This window comes from Hyla sarda, chromosome 1 (genome assembly GCF_029499605.1).
Source record: "Hyla sarda isolate aHylSar1 chromosome 1, aHylSar1.hap1, whole genome shotgun sequence".
Taxonomy (NCBI): domain Eukaryota; kingdom Metazoa; phylum Chordata; class Amphibia; order Anura; family Hylidae; genus Hyla; species Hyla sarda.
Genome location: NC_079189.1, coordinates 264,532,250 through 264,548,461, shown reverse-complemented (window position 1 = coordinate 264,548,461; position 16,212 = coordinate 264,532,250). Strand labels below are relative to the sequence as shown.

At 41.8% G+C, this 16,212-nt stretch overlaps 1 protein-coding gene across 2 annotated transcripts in view; it reads right to left on the bottom strand.

Annotated features, from left to right (window-relative positions):
- Positions 1-5,332, bottom strand: part of LOC130368252 (small integral membrane protein 44-like) — a 170,168-nt gene extending 164,836 nt beyond the window's left edge. The window contains exon 1 of one of the 2 annotated variants that reach the window (XM_056571612.1): positions 4,795-5,332. Coding sequence is in view for 1 of the 2 variants with exons in the window: in XM_056571601.1 (XP_056427576.1) it covers positions 4,795-4,996 (202 nt within the window). In the remaining variant the exon portion in view is untranslated. The remainder of the gene's footprint in view (positions 1-4,794) is intronic. The other variant, XM_056571601.1, reaches the window with a different exon arrangement.
- Positions 5,333-16,212: the final 10,880 nt, after the last annotated feature.

Genomic DNA, 16,212 nt, shown 5'->3' with positions numbered 1-16,212 from the left:
GCAAGCAGGTTTAGGATATATATAATGGTACATACCGTATATACTCGAGTCTAAGCCGACCCGAGTATAAGCCGAGACCCCTAATTTCAACCCAGGAAAAGTTATTGACTCGAGTATAAGCCTAGGGTGGGAAATACATCATCCCCCCCTGTCATCAATCCAGACCCGTCATTAACATCCTCATCATCATCCCCTTGTCATCATCCCACACATCCCCCCTTCATCATCCCCTTATCATCCCACACATCCCCCCTTCATCATCCCCTTGTCATCATCCCACACATCCCCCCTTCATCATCCCCTTATCATCCCGCACATCCCCCCTTCATCATCCCCTTGTCAACATCCCACACATCCCCCCTTCATCATCCCCTTGTCATCATCCCACACATCCCCCCTTCATCATCCCCTTGTCATCATCCAACACATCCCCCCTTCATCATCCCCTTGTCATCATCCCACACATCCCCCCTTCATCATCCCACCCCCCCCTTCATCATCCTCTTGTCATCATCCCACACCCCCCCTTCATCATCCTCTTCTCATCATTCGCCCTCAGTGGTCTTCAACCTGCGGACCTCCAGAGGTTTCAAAACTACAACTCCCAGCAAGCCCGGGCAGCCATCGGCTGTCCTGGTTTGCTGGGAGTTGTAGTTTTGAAATCTCCGGAGGTCCGCAGGTTGAAGACCACTGCGGCCTTCGACATCATCCAGCCCCCTCTCACCCCCTTTAGTTCTGAGTACTCACCTCCGCTCGGCGCTGGTCCGGTCCTGCAGGGCTGTCCGGAGAGGAGGTGGTCCGGTGGGATAGTGGTTCCGGGCTGCTATCTTCACCGGGGGCGCCTCTTCTCCGTGCTTCCGGCCCGGAATAGAGGCGTTGCCTTGACAATGACGTAGAAAGTACGTTGGCAATGAACGCACCTCTGCGTCGTTGTCAAGGCAACGTGACTATTCTGAGGCCGGGCCCGAAGCACTTAGAATAGGCCTCCCCGGTGAAGATAGCAGCCCGGAACCACTATCCCACCGGACCACCTCCTCACCCGCCGAGCGGAGGTGAGTACTGTACAGAACTAAAGGGGGGTGAGAGGGGGCTGGATGATGTCGAAGGCCGCAGTGGTCTTCAACCTGCGGACCTCCGGAGGTTTCAAAACTACAACTCCCAGCAAGCCCGGACAGCCGATGGCTGCCCGGGCTTGCTGGGAGTTGTAGTTTTGAAACCTCTGGAGGTCTGCAGGTTGAAGACCACTGCGGGTGGGGGAGTTCACTCGAGTATAAGCCGAGGGGGGTGTTTTCAGCACGAAAAATCGTGCTGAAAAATTCGGCTTATACTCGAGTATATACGTTATGTAGATTCCTTCTTTGTTGGAGGTCTCCAAAGATGTATTCGGCATCCAAGAAACCCTAGGAGGTTGAGGTATACTCTCCAGGGGTAATTTTAAAATCTAAAATGCAAAAGCAAAAAACAGGAGAAGGCAGGTGGACAAACACATGTTAACATATAAAGCATAACAGACAAACTAAACTAAGCAAAGCAAGCCAGGACACATTTAAAATTATCCCTGGAGAGTACACATCAACCTCCTAGGGTTTCTTGGATGCCGAATACATCTTTGGAGACCTCCCACAAAGAAGGAATCTACATATGTACCATTATATATATCCTAAACCTGTTTGCTATGTGCTTTTTGTCTGTCTATTGTTCATCATACATAGAATGGAATAAGTTGTAACATATCTGCCTCCACAATGTGTCCTGGGCTTAAGTTGTAACCCCTGATGAACCATAGATTTATTTAACCTAGGGGGAAACGCGTTGGGTATAAAGAGGGTGTAAAATAGGGGATTGACCCTGGGTAGAGTCTTCTTACTTTGAGACCCATGACTCTGTATTCATTTTATAGTGATTTTGTTATAGGTTTTAATATGTCTTCAATAAAAGTTGTACATTTCTAGCTATTCTTGGTTGGTTTTCAGAGTTCTGAAGTGGCCAGCAATAAGTCCAGATCTAAACCCCATTGAACACCTGTGGAGAGATCTTAAAATTACTGTTGGGAAAAGGCGCCCTTTCAATGAGAGAGACCTGGAGCAGTTTGAAAAGGAAAAGTGGTTTTTTTGGCTGAGAGGTGTAAGAAGCTTATTGATGGTTATAGGAAGCAAATGATTTCAGTATTTTTTTTCCAAAGGGTGTGCAACCAAACATTAAGTTAAGGGTGGCAATAATTTTGTCCAGCCCATTTTTGGAGTTTGGTGTGACATTATGTCAGATTTTCTTTTTTTCTCTCCCTTTTTTGGTTTAGTTCCAATAAACGGAAAGGGAATAAACATGTGTATAGCAAAACATGTGTTACTGCAATCCTTTTCTGTGAGAAATACTTAATTTCCTTGAAACATTTCAGGGGTGCCAACATTTATGGCCATGACTGTATAATGGCCTATGAAATCAAATGAAAAGTAATAAAAAAAACATTACATATACCCAACAATAGCACCACTTCATCAATTCATCCTGCAATATATAAAAAAAAATAAAAAAAAATTGCACATCTCTGTTGGTGAATAAATAAGTAGTTATGGCTCTCAGAACATGGTAACACAAAAACAATATTTTTTACAAATTTTTTTTTAGAGCGAAGATGTAATAAACCATAAAAAAGTATATAAATTAGGTATCGCCATAGGCATACCAACATGCCAAATTAAAGGGGTACTCTGCCCATAGACATCTTATCCCCTATCCAAATAAGATGCCCCGCTGCTGGGGATGTGGGGTGGAGACTCACTGCCACACCCCCTCAATGCAAATTTATGAGAGGGGTGTGTCAGTTATACAGCATGAATTCATTGATTTTTTTTCTTCATTTCACCTGATGGAATGGAACCATAATCGACAAATGTCATATGTACTCCAGTATGATACCAATGAAAACATCAACTTGTCCTGCAAAATTATTTTGCCACCCCAAGACTTCATCAACTTGGGGTGACAAAATGACCTAAATAAAAGAAAGCCCCAAAAATTTTCAGATGCTCCTTCGTGCTTGAGGCCTGAGTTTAAGTCGTGTAGTAGTCTAGGGCCATATATGGGTATTTCTAAATTCTTCAGAATTAGGGCAATAAATATTGAGTTCTCTGTCAAACCCTGCTCTGTTACTGCTGTGTTACATAAAAAATGGACTAAAATGGAAAAAAAATGTTTTATTTCACCTCCACTTTTATTTCTGTGAAACACCTACTGTAAATGGTTCTAATGGGGGTTGGTTACATACAACCCTTTTAAATCCACTTCAGAACTGGTTTTGAAATGTTATTGAAAATTTGGAAAATAGTTTACTACTTTCACAAAAAAATAGAATAAATAATGACAACATATAGTATGCATGTGAATTATTTTAATATGGTGTGATTACCCTTTTAAACAAGTAGAGAGTTCCAGATTTACAAAATTGCTAATTTTTCATGAAATTTTAGAGTGAGACAAATACCTCTAAAACATAGAATGTGTTGGCAGATAAGAACCATTTGGCCCATCTAGTCTGCCCAATAATCTGAATACTATGAATAGTCCCTGGCCCTATCTTATATGAAGGATAGCCTTATGCTTATCCCATGCATGCTTAAACTCCTTCACTGTATTTGCAGGGACCACTTCTGCAGGAAGGCTATTCCATGCCTCCACTACTCTCTCAGTAAAGTAATACTTCCTGATATTACTTTTAAACCTTTGCCCCTCTAATTTAAAACTATGTCCTCATAGAAACATAACCAGTAACGACTACATTGGACCTCATTTACTAAGCTGAAACTGACCAGTTTTTGCCTGGTTATTTTGGTGCAGAGTGTCTGAGACATGTCTGCGCCAGTTTGCGAAGGTGTGCGCCTGGAAAATCCAACAAACCCGACATTGCACTATGAAAAGCTGAAACGGGGGCGTGGTCTGTCACAAAGGGGGCGTGGTTGGCCCAAAAAGGGATGTGGTTTCACAACCCGACCGATTTACTATTGAATTCACAGAAATTCCTGTGGGTAAATGGCTGGAAATATTCACCTAGAAAAAGCTGGTCAGAAAATGTAATAGTAAATAGAGAGGAATCCTGCATGTCTGAAACAACTTTTCCCACTAGTAAAAACCCGAAACTCTTAGTAAAGGAGGCCCATTGTGTCTCAAAAAAAGCTCTCTCAGAATAACTTAAGTAAATTATAAGCAATATAAAGCTATAACAACATGAAGATACTCATGTCAAATCTGAAGAACAGAGCCCCTTTGTTATTAAAAAAAAAAAAAAAAGATGGCAAGGGGTTAATAATAGTCTCAGATAAGGCTGACATACCATCCTTCCTTTAACTGGGATGAGTCAAGCTATTAAAATAGAAACATACATCTGTTGTTGAGCTATTATTTGCACATAATATCAGTTTTTGGGTTGTCTTTTACTTTTAAGTAAGAAGGGTCCTAACCGTGATCCACAAATAGTTTTTATGGGCTAAGCCTTTGTAAGTAGATAGATAGATTAATAGATATCATACATAATAATAAAAATAATTTTTTAAAAAATAACTCACTCTTTGCCATCCACAGTTTTCTATTTTATGGAATATCTCTATAATAAATACCAGAATAAATAATGTTTTTTAATGTAATCTATCGTTACTTAGCACATTTTTACTTTTATCCAATGTTGTTTATTTGTCAGATTTAAATATATATATATATATATATATATATATATATATAACAAAACCTCTAGTTTAATACAAAGGTCAGGTAAATGTTTAAACAGAGTAATGTGTTGCTTACCTGCAAAATCATGTAGAAGGTCTTTCATTAAATGGCCCACAATTGCATATGCGACCACAATAACTACAAGCGCTGCCATCAACAAATATAGGACATATTTTGGCAACTGGATAGCATCCAATGCTGGTGGTTTGTAGTCTTGATACAATGGTTCTTCTGTTTCTTCCTCCATAGAGTAGTATGTCAGCATTTGAACTTCCATTTTCCAAAGCCTCACTGCTTCAATATGTTGCTACTCTGATTCAAAGCTCCGTCCTTCAAGCATTTCATTTCTCTGCTGAGAAGTGTGCTGCGATTCATATTAAACATTCTTCTCTATTCAGGATTTTATACGAAATCCCAGTTTCTTTGGCGCAGCTTTATTTAGCTTACATCAATATTCCTCCATCTACTGGATTGTTTTTGAAATGTGTGCTTCCTTATGTCTCATATGTCCAGATTGTGATGCCAAGCTGTTCCCAGTGTTCCTACAAATCATAAGATATGTTAATACCCTTCTTAATATCTAAGCAGGTGTTTCTTCTTATCATGTTGTAACTGTCAACTTCATAACAACCATATTTCTATTCTACAGTAGCCTCCTCTTAACCCAGACTCTGAGCAGATGATCCCATGACATAACCAGTGCCTACTGTGCATACATTAAGGTTAATACCTTAATGTATCAAAAAGCATCAGCTTTTTTTTTTTTTTTCTTTTTTAAAGGAAATCCCGTGCAGAAAAGCTGAATAAGGAATCTGGATGTATAAGGAATGCTTAGCAATGTTTGGTAATACAAGGATTTTTTAATCTTAATAACAAGCAAAACACTACAATACTGTAAAAGGGCTCTACTTATAAACCCAGTACCATATAGCTTTAAACTTAACAATTTCTTTCAAGAAATTGTAAGAAATCATTGTATCATAAAAAATAGCCTTACTGTGTACAAGCAAATAGAAATAGGTCTATAATATACAGCAGGATATAAAAAAATAAAAATAAAAAAGAAGCCTTGCCTGTACCAGTGTTGCCTTCACAGAAGAAGCCAAGTAGTTAACAAAACATTGGTAGGATATGAGGGGATTGTTAATCATATAAGAGGATTAGGGCAGAGAGAAAAGGGGATTGGTGAAGGTGACGTTCGGCATCAGGTAGACTTTTCAAGCCGCACAGACATACTAGAGATAGGGTTTTATAGAGAGGTCATGCTCTAATATTTTATATTAGATTTTTATGTAAAATATTTTAACCAGCGTTAACATTTTACACTGTTTCTTCAAGAAAGATTTCTTAATACAAAAAATTAATAAAACTAGTAGAGTAACTTATCATCTTTGAGGCAAAGGATTTCCTAAAACATCTCTCAGCACAATTTAACTTACACTGTGCATTGACATTATATGGCTATCTCCACCAAAAACAGACATTAAAGGGGTTCTCCCTTGTTTATACTGTTTTTGTTATTATGTTTGTGTGTTATGTGTGTATAAGTATGTGTTTTTTTATGTGTGTTGTGATTATGTATATATGTATTTTCTTACCTTTTGTGAAGATCCGGAAGCTGGCCCCTTTTTCTTCCATTGGCTTGCTGTGTACCTCGGCCTCCGCCATGTTGTGTTCAGTAAGTGGGATGTCGGGGGGTGTGTTCTTGCTTCTGTCCTTCCTATCTTCTGACGTCCATGGCGAATCTTTTCTTCTTGTTTCTTCCGTGGCTCAGCGACGAATCTGCAGCCTCTTCCGTCACATGCGCAGGTATTTTTTTTTTTTACCAATAAAGTTTTTTTTGCCTAATTGAAAAACTGTCTGCGCATGCGCGAGTACGCAAGTGCTACGCTAATAGTGTAGCGTACATCAGGTCTACGCTTATAGTGTAGCTTCGCGCAAGCGCAGACAGTTTGTCAATTAGACAAAAAAATCTTTATTGGTAAAAAAATAAAAAACAAACTACCTGCGCATGCGCCGGAAGAGGCCGCAGATTCGTCGCTGAGCCATGGAAGAAACAGGAAGAAAAGATTCGCCTCGGACGTCAGAAGATAGGAAGGACAGAAGCAATAACACACCCCTCGACATTCCACTTACCGAAAACAACATGGCGGAGGCCGAGGTACACAGCAAGCCAATGGAAGAAAAAGGGGCCAGCTTCCGGATCTTCACAAAAGGTAAGAAAATACATATATACATAATCACAACACACATAAAAAAACACATACTTATACACTAACACACAAACATAATAACAAAAAAACAGTATAAACAAGGGAGAACCCCTTTCACTTATTCTCCTCCTCCCACCCCCACCTCCCATAAAAGAACATGAATGTTTAGAGGGAGATTGCATAAATAGCTATCTAATGGCCAGTATTGGGGTCAAAACTCTATAGAATAATTTGCATTTACAAGGACAACAGAGGAATGGGAGTTTTAAATCCAAAATTAGTGAGCTGTGTTTCCCCTGACCTTGGATGACTCTTTGCTTCCAAAGATCCTTGACCAGTCCAGCAGGAAAAATAAATCTACTGTCTTAGGACAGCTATATTTTTTTTTATAATTTTGTGACAGGTAGGTGTAGTGGCAGCCCCCTTTAGGTATATATATATATATATATATATATATATATATATATATATATAGAGGTAGCCCTCTTTAGGTACAAGTAGTAGCAGACCCTTTAAGGTATATGTAATTGAAGCCCCCTTTAGGTAGAGGTAGTGGAAGCCCCTTTAGGTAGATGTAGAGGCAGACCCCTTCAAGTAGATGTAGTGGCAGCCCCCTTTATGTTGTTGTAGTGATAGCCCCCTTTAAGTAGATGTAGTAGCAGCCTCTTTTAGATAGGTGTAGTGGAAGCCTCATTTAGGTAGTTGTAGTAGAATCCTCTTTTAGATAGATTTAGTGGAAGCCCCCCTTTATGTACTTGTAGTGGCAGCCCCCTTTAGGTAAATGCAGTGGCAGATCATTTTAGGTAAATATTGTAGCAGACCCCTTTAGGTAGATGTAGAAGTAGCCCTCTTTAGGTTGATGTAGTGGCAGCACCTATTGTTTAAAAAAAATAAAAATAAATAAAAATAAAACACAACATACTGCCTCCCATAGTTCACAGCACAGCCGGAGCACAGAGGAAGGATGTTTGGCCTCTTATGGCTGTCTGCATAATGCGGGCGGCCACATGAGTGATTGACAGAGACAAGGGTTCTCCGCTCTGTCAAACAGAGCCACATTTAACTATAAACAACATAAGATCGCTAATCATCAATCATTAATACCTTCTTTTTTTTTTTTTTTTTTTTTTATATCCCCACCCTAAAACATAATGTTTATTTGTGTTTCAGAAACAGTACTGGTATAACCAAAAATTAAAAACACCTGTGTCACCAGTCACTGATAGCTATGTAATATCACTGCATTTGCTGTATTTGCACTTGGTTTCAAAGCCCATAGACATAGAAAATTTACTTTTACATCATATATAATCCTTTTTGGCTGCAGTCCAAACAACAGATGATAAAAATGGCTAGCAACAATGGCTTATTAAAAGCTCAGACACATAGCCACCTGACATGTTTCACTCCTGAGAGCTTCATCAGAGGTCTGGACTAATGGCACTACTGCTGTTATTACATAAAGGGGGCTCCTGCTATCACTACTACCTTTATGGGACTGCTCCTGTTACTACATAAAGGGGGCTCCCGCTATCATTGCTACCTTTATGGGACTGCTGCTGTTACTACATAAAGGGGACTCCTGCTATCACTACTACCTTTAGGGCACTGCTGCTGTTATTACATAAAGGGGGCTCCCACTATCACTACTACCTTTATGGCACTGCTCCTGTTACTTCATAAAAAGGGCTCCTGCTATCACTACTACCTTTATGTGACTGCTGCTGTTACTAAATAAAGGGGGCTCCCGCTATCACTATTACCTTTATGGTACTGCAGCTGTTACTACATAAAGGGGGCTCCTGCTATCACTACTACCTTTATGGGACTGCTGCTGTTACTATATAAAGGGGGCTCCTGCTATCACTACTATCTTTAGGGCACTGCTGCTGTTACTCTGTTACTACATAAAGGGGACTCCTGCTATCACTACTACCTTTATGGCACTTCTGCTGTTACTACATAAAGGGGGCTCCTGCTATCACTCCTACCTTTATGGGACTGCTGCTGTTACTACATAAAGGGGGTTCCTGCTATCACTACTACCTTTGTGGCACTGCTGCTGTTACTCTGTTACTACATAAAGGGGACTCCTGCTATCACTACTACCTTTATGGCACTGCTGCTGTTACTACATAAAGGGGGCTCCTGCTATCACTACTACCTTTATGGCACTGCTGCTGTTACTACATAAAGGGGACTCCCGCTATCATTGCTACCTTTATGGGACTGCTGCTGTTACTACATAAAGGGGACTCCTGCTATTACTACTACCTTTACGGCACTGCTGCTGTTTTTACATAAAGGGGGCTCCTGCTATCACTACTACCTTTATGGCACTGCTGCTGTTACTACATAAAGGGGGCTCCTGCTATCACTACTACCTTTATGGGACTGCTGCTGTTACTACATAAAGGGGGCTCCTGCTATCCCTACTACCTTTATGGGACTGCTGCTGTTACTGCATAAAGGGGGCTCCTGCTATCACTACTACCTTTATGGGACTGCTGCTGTTACTACATAAAGGGGGCTCCTGCTATCCCTACTACCTTTATGGGACTGCTGCTGTTACTGCATAAAGGGGGTTCCTGCTATCCCTACTACCTTTATGGGACTGCTGCTGTTACTGCATAAAGGGGGCTCCTGCTATCACTACTACCTTTATGGGACTGCTGCTGTTACTACATAAAGGGGGCTCCTGCTATCACTACTACCTTTATGGCACTGCTGCTGTTTCTTGTTAGAAATATCAGAATCAAGAAAACACTTCTTATCTACAATGGAGAAATTATCATGCCAGGCTTCTATATAAAAAGTGGATTATTTATTAACTAATGAGTAAATATGGCACTTACAGTATTTTTCGCACTTTTTCTTCCCCAAAACTGTGGGGAAAAAGTCGGTGCGTCTTATACGGCGAATACACCCCTATCGCGGCGGTCCCTGTGGCCATCAACGGCCGGGACCCGCGGCTAATACAGGACATCACCGATCGCGGTGATGCCCTGTATTAACCCTTCAGACGCGGCGATCAAAGATGAAGGGAAAGTGACACTAACCCGGCTGTTCAGTCGGGCTGTTCGGGACCACCGCGATTTCACTGTGGCGGTCCCGAACAGCCCGACTGAATAGCCGGGTTAGTGCTTACAGGACACCGGGAGGGACCTTACCTGCCTCCTCGGTGTCTTCTCCATTCAGGGATCCCCTGTATGGCCGGCGTTCTCCTTCCTCGTCATCACGTTGTCGTGTACGTGCATCGGCGTTGCAAAACTACAACTCCCAGCATGGTTGAAGACCACTATTGGGTTCAAAATCTTTATTTTTTTAGATTTTGCACCTATAAATTGGGTGCGTCTTTTATGCCGGTGCATCCTATAGGGCGAAAAATACGGTATACATGCATAGATATACTATATCTTATTACAATGATTAGTTTATATACTATGTAGGAGTTTTCTTAGGAATGGTAGAAGTGAATGTCAGGATAATCCTATCTCACCATCTCAGGCCAAGTCAGTCCATACAAAATAATGAATTCATCTTGCTTCCTTGTCTAAGATGGCCGCCTTCTTCTCCCATCTGGTCAGATGTCCTAGCATCTTCATCCATGCCTCCTCCAGGTTGGCTTGGTCTCCTGAGTTTCCTTCCTCCGTGCACCCGTTGGCTTTCTCTGGAGCCACTTATGCTCAGATGATGGGTGTGTTTATGATGACTGAAGGAGTGTCCTTTATAAATGTGGGTGTGTTTATCCTAATTCAGGATGTATTCCCTATCTATAATTATACATATATGGTTTACCTTGTGGGTTTGTTAAGTGATAAGCCTATCTGGCTGTGTTTTGAGAGGGGCGTGGAATACTCAACGCATGCCCCCCGTCACATCAGGTGTGTGCATGTTTATGGGAGGGGCCTTGTATATTTAAACGCACTCTTCCTGTCTCACAGCTACGGGCTTGGCGTTTGGCGAAATGGGTTACCGGGCAACGCTGTTAGTCTGTACGGTCCCCTCTTGGAGTCCGTGGTCTCTGTGACAGAGTCTTTCGGGCGTTTGTATCCAGTGTACGGGTGGTAAGTGCCGGTATCCGGCGAGGAGAATTGGTCATTTCGTTATGCGAGTATGCGTTACCAGTACGGTGGGTGGGCCGGGAGCAGTGGGCTACAGCGCTGCCGAGCGTTGCTGCGGGGGCCTTGAAGGACTGAAGTGGTTTGGGGATTTTGGGTTGCCAGCTACATGTGCAATGTTTCCTTGCCGGTCACTTACCGGGTGCGGCAGTTTCACGGCATCCCGGGAGTTGGGCAGCTGCGGGTCTTGGTGAGGTGTCAGTGCGGCTGGCCAACTGCAGTACACGGGCGCCGACATCAGATTGTGCTGCGGACGCACGTGTGTTGACAGTCGGTTAGTTCACATAAAGTAAAAAATAAAAAATAAAGAGGAAGAGATGGATGTGGGTATAAGTTTATGTATATATGTGTATGTAGGTTTATATGTATATATGATAGGTGTGCAAGGGTATCCAGATGTGTGTATGTATGTGTATATATATATATATATATATATATATATATATATATATGTGGTAGCGTTAGGGGATAAAGCCTTGTGGGGTGTAGGGTAGTTAGGGTGTTGCTGTTCAGGATAATAAAGGGCGCTGTTAACCCTTGTCACTCATGACGCCAGGGTAAGGGTTAAATACTGTAGTCTTGATATTGCCACCCTTCCCAAGAGCAATAGGTGATGCAGAAATAAAGGATTGTCCACAACCACTGTTAACTGAAAACTTGCAGGAACTTTTACTGAAGAATTTCTGTACATGCAGCAATAGTAACAGTCCAGATAACAGAGTCTCTACAGATATAGCTGAGCAGCGATTGACAGTTGGTTGGGATCAGATAAGCTCAATTTATCTTCTTAGGGATTGTGTAGCATAGATCCGCTAGATTTAAGGATGCGTTTAGGTCCAGTGATCTTGTGGAGGGTAGCGGAGAATTGTTTAGTATATCCGCTTTGATATAGGCCGAGGCTGCAAGCCTTTTGCCTAGTAAATCGTCTTGTAAGCTTCGGAGGTCCTACCTCACCCAGAATCAGCAACCCAAGAGAGCGATCAAGATGGCGCAGCTCCCTTATATGGGCAGGGGCTGGCCGTTTTGGATTGGTCCATAACAACTGTCACTCACCGTTACATTGCATTGTGGATGAACACGTCATGGGAACCTCCAAAGATCCTGTAGCAAAACTATAAATTTCTAAGCCTAATCACGTGACCCGCAGGTCCTGCTATGCTGAACAGGTAGGCAACAAAATATATACATATTTATACGTATATAAATTTCTATACAGATATAGATTAACTGAGGGGTGACAAAGGGATAACTACAAAAGAGGGACCCGACGTTCCTAGGGACTCTGACTATGGGGACCTCTATAAAGGTAGCGTATGAAATACGGTACCGGGACACCACATATGTATAAAATATTTGTCAATAATAAAAAATAAATTATGTATTTGAAAAAAAAAATGTGTATATAGTTTTATATATAGGGGAGGTGGTGAGTAGCATTAGCAGGTATCAATCGAAGTATATGTATGTATTGGCCCTGGTCTATTATAGAGATACCCGCTTAGGTCAGGTGTTAGTTCCTTGGTCTGTAGGCCTTACACGGTACATTCGTTCAATATTGTACATTGCTTAGTTATAGTTCCTTCCACAGTACAGTCATTAGTGTCATGTGCGGTACGTACAGGCATTGTGTGTATACGGTAGTTATATTGTTGTTTGTATGGGCAGCGTTGTATACATATATTATGACTGTGTTCGCTGGTACAACGTTGTACATGGTACATGCGCACAGGGCTATATGTAGAGTATGCGGTTATGGGTATGCTTTCATTCCATAAGTTCATAGCAATTCGTACGGTATTACGGTTATAACAGTACATTAGGCAGACAGGGTATTGTATTATAGCACGTTTTTGCTCATCTATAGGTGGCTTTTACTGTTATAGCAAACATAAGGTATTTTCATGGTAGCATTTACAGTGCGTAAGGGTCATTTATTCAGTTTATATGGGATACTGTTACAGTGCACTTACCTTTTGTAGATACATTGTCGTATTGCTGTGCAATGCATCATTTTCACACCTTTCCCTTTTTTTTTTTGTTTCAAGTTATCTTATGTTCTTGTTACTATTTATTTTTCATGGTGGATATATGTATTATTATATGTTTTTTGTATCCAACATATTGGTGTGGTTTTTTTAGTATGCATTATGTTGTTAATCTGTCTCTGTGTAGGGGGGTGGCTCCACCCTCATCCACTCAGGTGTTTTCACCTGGTGGGGGGTGGGGCTTCTATCCCCTATAGAGACCAGAAGGATCTTAACATTTCTTTGTACGATTAAGGCGAGAGAGTTTGCCGAAACGCGTCCCCCTGTGATCCCCGTTATGTGTCCGTGTGTCATTATACAATAAAGCATCTTCCTTGCTTTGGACCTGCAGTGCTGGATTCTCCTTGTTTATGTCTGCACCTACACGTGTAGTCCACAAGTTTCCGTGCACTGGAATCAGGAGTGGTGAGCTGAACACTGGTGGAGTGTGTTTATATATGTCTGTAGTGTGTCTGTAAGTGTATGTCTGTAGTGTGTGTATGTAAGTGTATGTCTCTATTGTGTATCTGTAAGTGTATGTCTGTAGTGTATGTCTGTAAGTGTATGTCTGTAGTGTGTGTATGTCTGTAGTGTGTCTGTAAGTATATGTCTCTAGTGTGTATCTGTCTGTAGTGTGTGTCTGTAAGTGCGTGTCTGTAAGTGCGCGTCAGTAGTGTGCGTCTGTAAGTGTATGTCTGTAGTGTGCGTCTGTAAGTGTATGTCTGTAGTGTGTTTCTGCAAGTGTATGTCTGTAGTGTGTTTCTGCAAGTGTATGTCTGTAGTGTGTGTCTGCAAGTGTATCTGTCTGTAGTGTGTGTCTGCAAGTGTATCTGTCTGTAGTGTGTGTCTGTAAGTGTGTGTCTGTAAGTGCGCGTCTGTAAGTGCGCGTCTGTAAGTGCGCGTCTGTAAGTGCGCGTCTGTAAGTGTATGTGTCTGTAGTGTGTGTCTGTAGTGTGTGTCTGCAAGTGTATCTGTCTGTAGTGTGTGTCTGTAAGTGCGTGTCTGTAAGTGCGCTTCTGTAGTGTGCATGTCTGTAGTGTGCGTCTGTAAGTGTATGTCTGTAGTGTGTGTCTGCAAGTGTATCTGTCTGTAGTGTGTGTCTGTAAGTGTGTATCTGTAAGTGCGCGTCTGTAAGTGCGCATCTGTAAGTGTATGTCTGTAGTGTGTGTCTGCAAGTGTATCTGTCTGTAGTGTGTGTCTGAAAGTGCGCGTCTGAAAGTGCGCGTCTGAAAGTGCGCGTCTGAAAGTGCGCGTCTGAAAGTGCGCGTCTGAAAGTGCGCGTCTGAAAGTGCGCGTCTGAAAGTGCGCGTCTGAAAGTGCGCGTCTGTAGTGCGCGTCTGTAGTGCGCGTCTGCAGTGCGCGTCTGCAAGTGTATGTGTCTGTAGTGTGTGTCTGTAAGTGTATCTGTCTGTAGTGTGTGTCTGCAAGTGTATCTGTCTGTAGTGTGTGTCTGTAAGTGCGCGTCTGTAAGTGCGCGTCTGTAAGTGCGCGTCTGTAAGTGCGTGTCTGTAAGTGTATGTCTGTAGTGTGTGTCTAAGTGTGTGTGTCTGTAAGTGTATCTGTCTGTAGTGTGTCTGTGTGTGTCTGTAGTGTGTGTCATTAAGTGTGTGTCTGCAAGTGTATGTCTGTAGTTTGTGTCTGTAAGTTAATCTGTCTGTAGTGTGTGTCTCTAGTGTATGTCTGCAAGTGTGTCTGTAAGTGTATGTCTGTAGTGTGTGTCTGTAGTGTATGTCTGTAAGTGTATCTGTCTGTATTGTGTGTCTGTAGTGTGTGTCAGTAAGTGAGTGTGTCTGTAAGTGTATCTGTCTGTATGTCTCTAGTGTGTGTCTGTAAGTTTATATCTGTAGTGTGTGTTTGTAGTGTGTGTGTCTGTAAGTGTGTGTCTAAGTGTATGTCTGTAGTGTGTGTGTGTCTAAGTGGATCTGTCTGCAGTGTGTGTCTTTAGTGTATGTCTGTAGTGTGTGTCTGTTAGTGTATGTCTGTAAGTGTATGTCTGTAGTGTGGGTGTCTGTAAGTGTATGTCTTTAGTGTGTGTCTGTAAGTGTATGTCTTTAGTGTGTGTCTGTAAGTGTTTCTGTCTGTAGTGTGTGTCTGTAGTGTGTGTCAGTAAGTGTGTGTGTCTGTAAGTGTATCTGTCTGTATGTCTGTAGTGTGTCTGTAAGTTTATATCTGTAGTGTGTGTTTGTAGTGTGTGTGTCTGTAGTGTGTGTCAGTAAGTGTGTGTGTCTTTAAGTGTATCTGTCTGTATGTCTGTAGTGTGTGTCTGTAAGTTTATATCTGTAGTGTGTGTTTGTAGTGTTTATGTCTGTAGTGTGTGTGTGTGTGTGTGTGTGTGTGTGTGTCTAAGTGTATCTGTCTGCAGTGTGTGTCTTTAGTGTATGTCTGTAGTGTGTGTCTGTTAGTGTAAGTCTGAAAGTGTAGCTGTCTGTAGTCTGGGCGTCTATAAGTGCATGTCCATAGTGTGTGTCTGAAAGTGCATGTCTGTAGTGTATGTCTGTAGAGTGTGTCTGAAAGTGTATGTCTGTAGTATGTGTCTGTAAGTGTATATCTGTAGTGTGTGTCTGTAAGTGTATGTCTGTAGCGTGTGTATGTAAGTGTGTGTCTTTAGTCTGGGTGTCTGTAAGTGCATGTCCGTAGTGTGTGTCTGTAAGTGCATGTCTAAGTGTGTGTCTGTAGTGTGTGTGTCTGTAAGTGTATCTGTCTGTAGTGTGTGTCTAGTGTATTTTTGTAGTGTGTGTGTGTCTGTAAGTGTATCTGTCTGTAGTGTGTGTGTCTGTAAGTGTATCTGTCTGTAGTGTGTGTGTCTGTAAGTGTATCTGTCTGTAGTGTGTGTCTAGTGTATTTTTGTAGTGTGTGTGTCTGTAGTGTGTGTGTGTCTGTAAGTGTATCTGTCTGTAGTGTGTGTGTCTGTAGTGTGTGTGTCTGTAGTGTGTGTGTCTGTAAGTGTATCTGTCTGTAGTGTGTGTCTAGTGTATTTTTGTAGTGTGTGTGTCTGTAGTGTGTGTGTGTCTGTAGTGTGTGTGTGTATGTAAGTGTGTGTATCTGTGTATGTCTTTGGTCTGGGTCCTTTTATATTTAATCGAAAATTGTTCACCTGTATGAGTACTGGAAAACGTTTTTTTTTTTTTTGTGTTC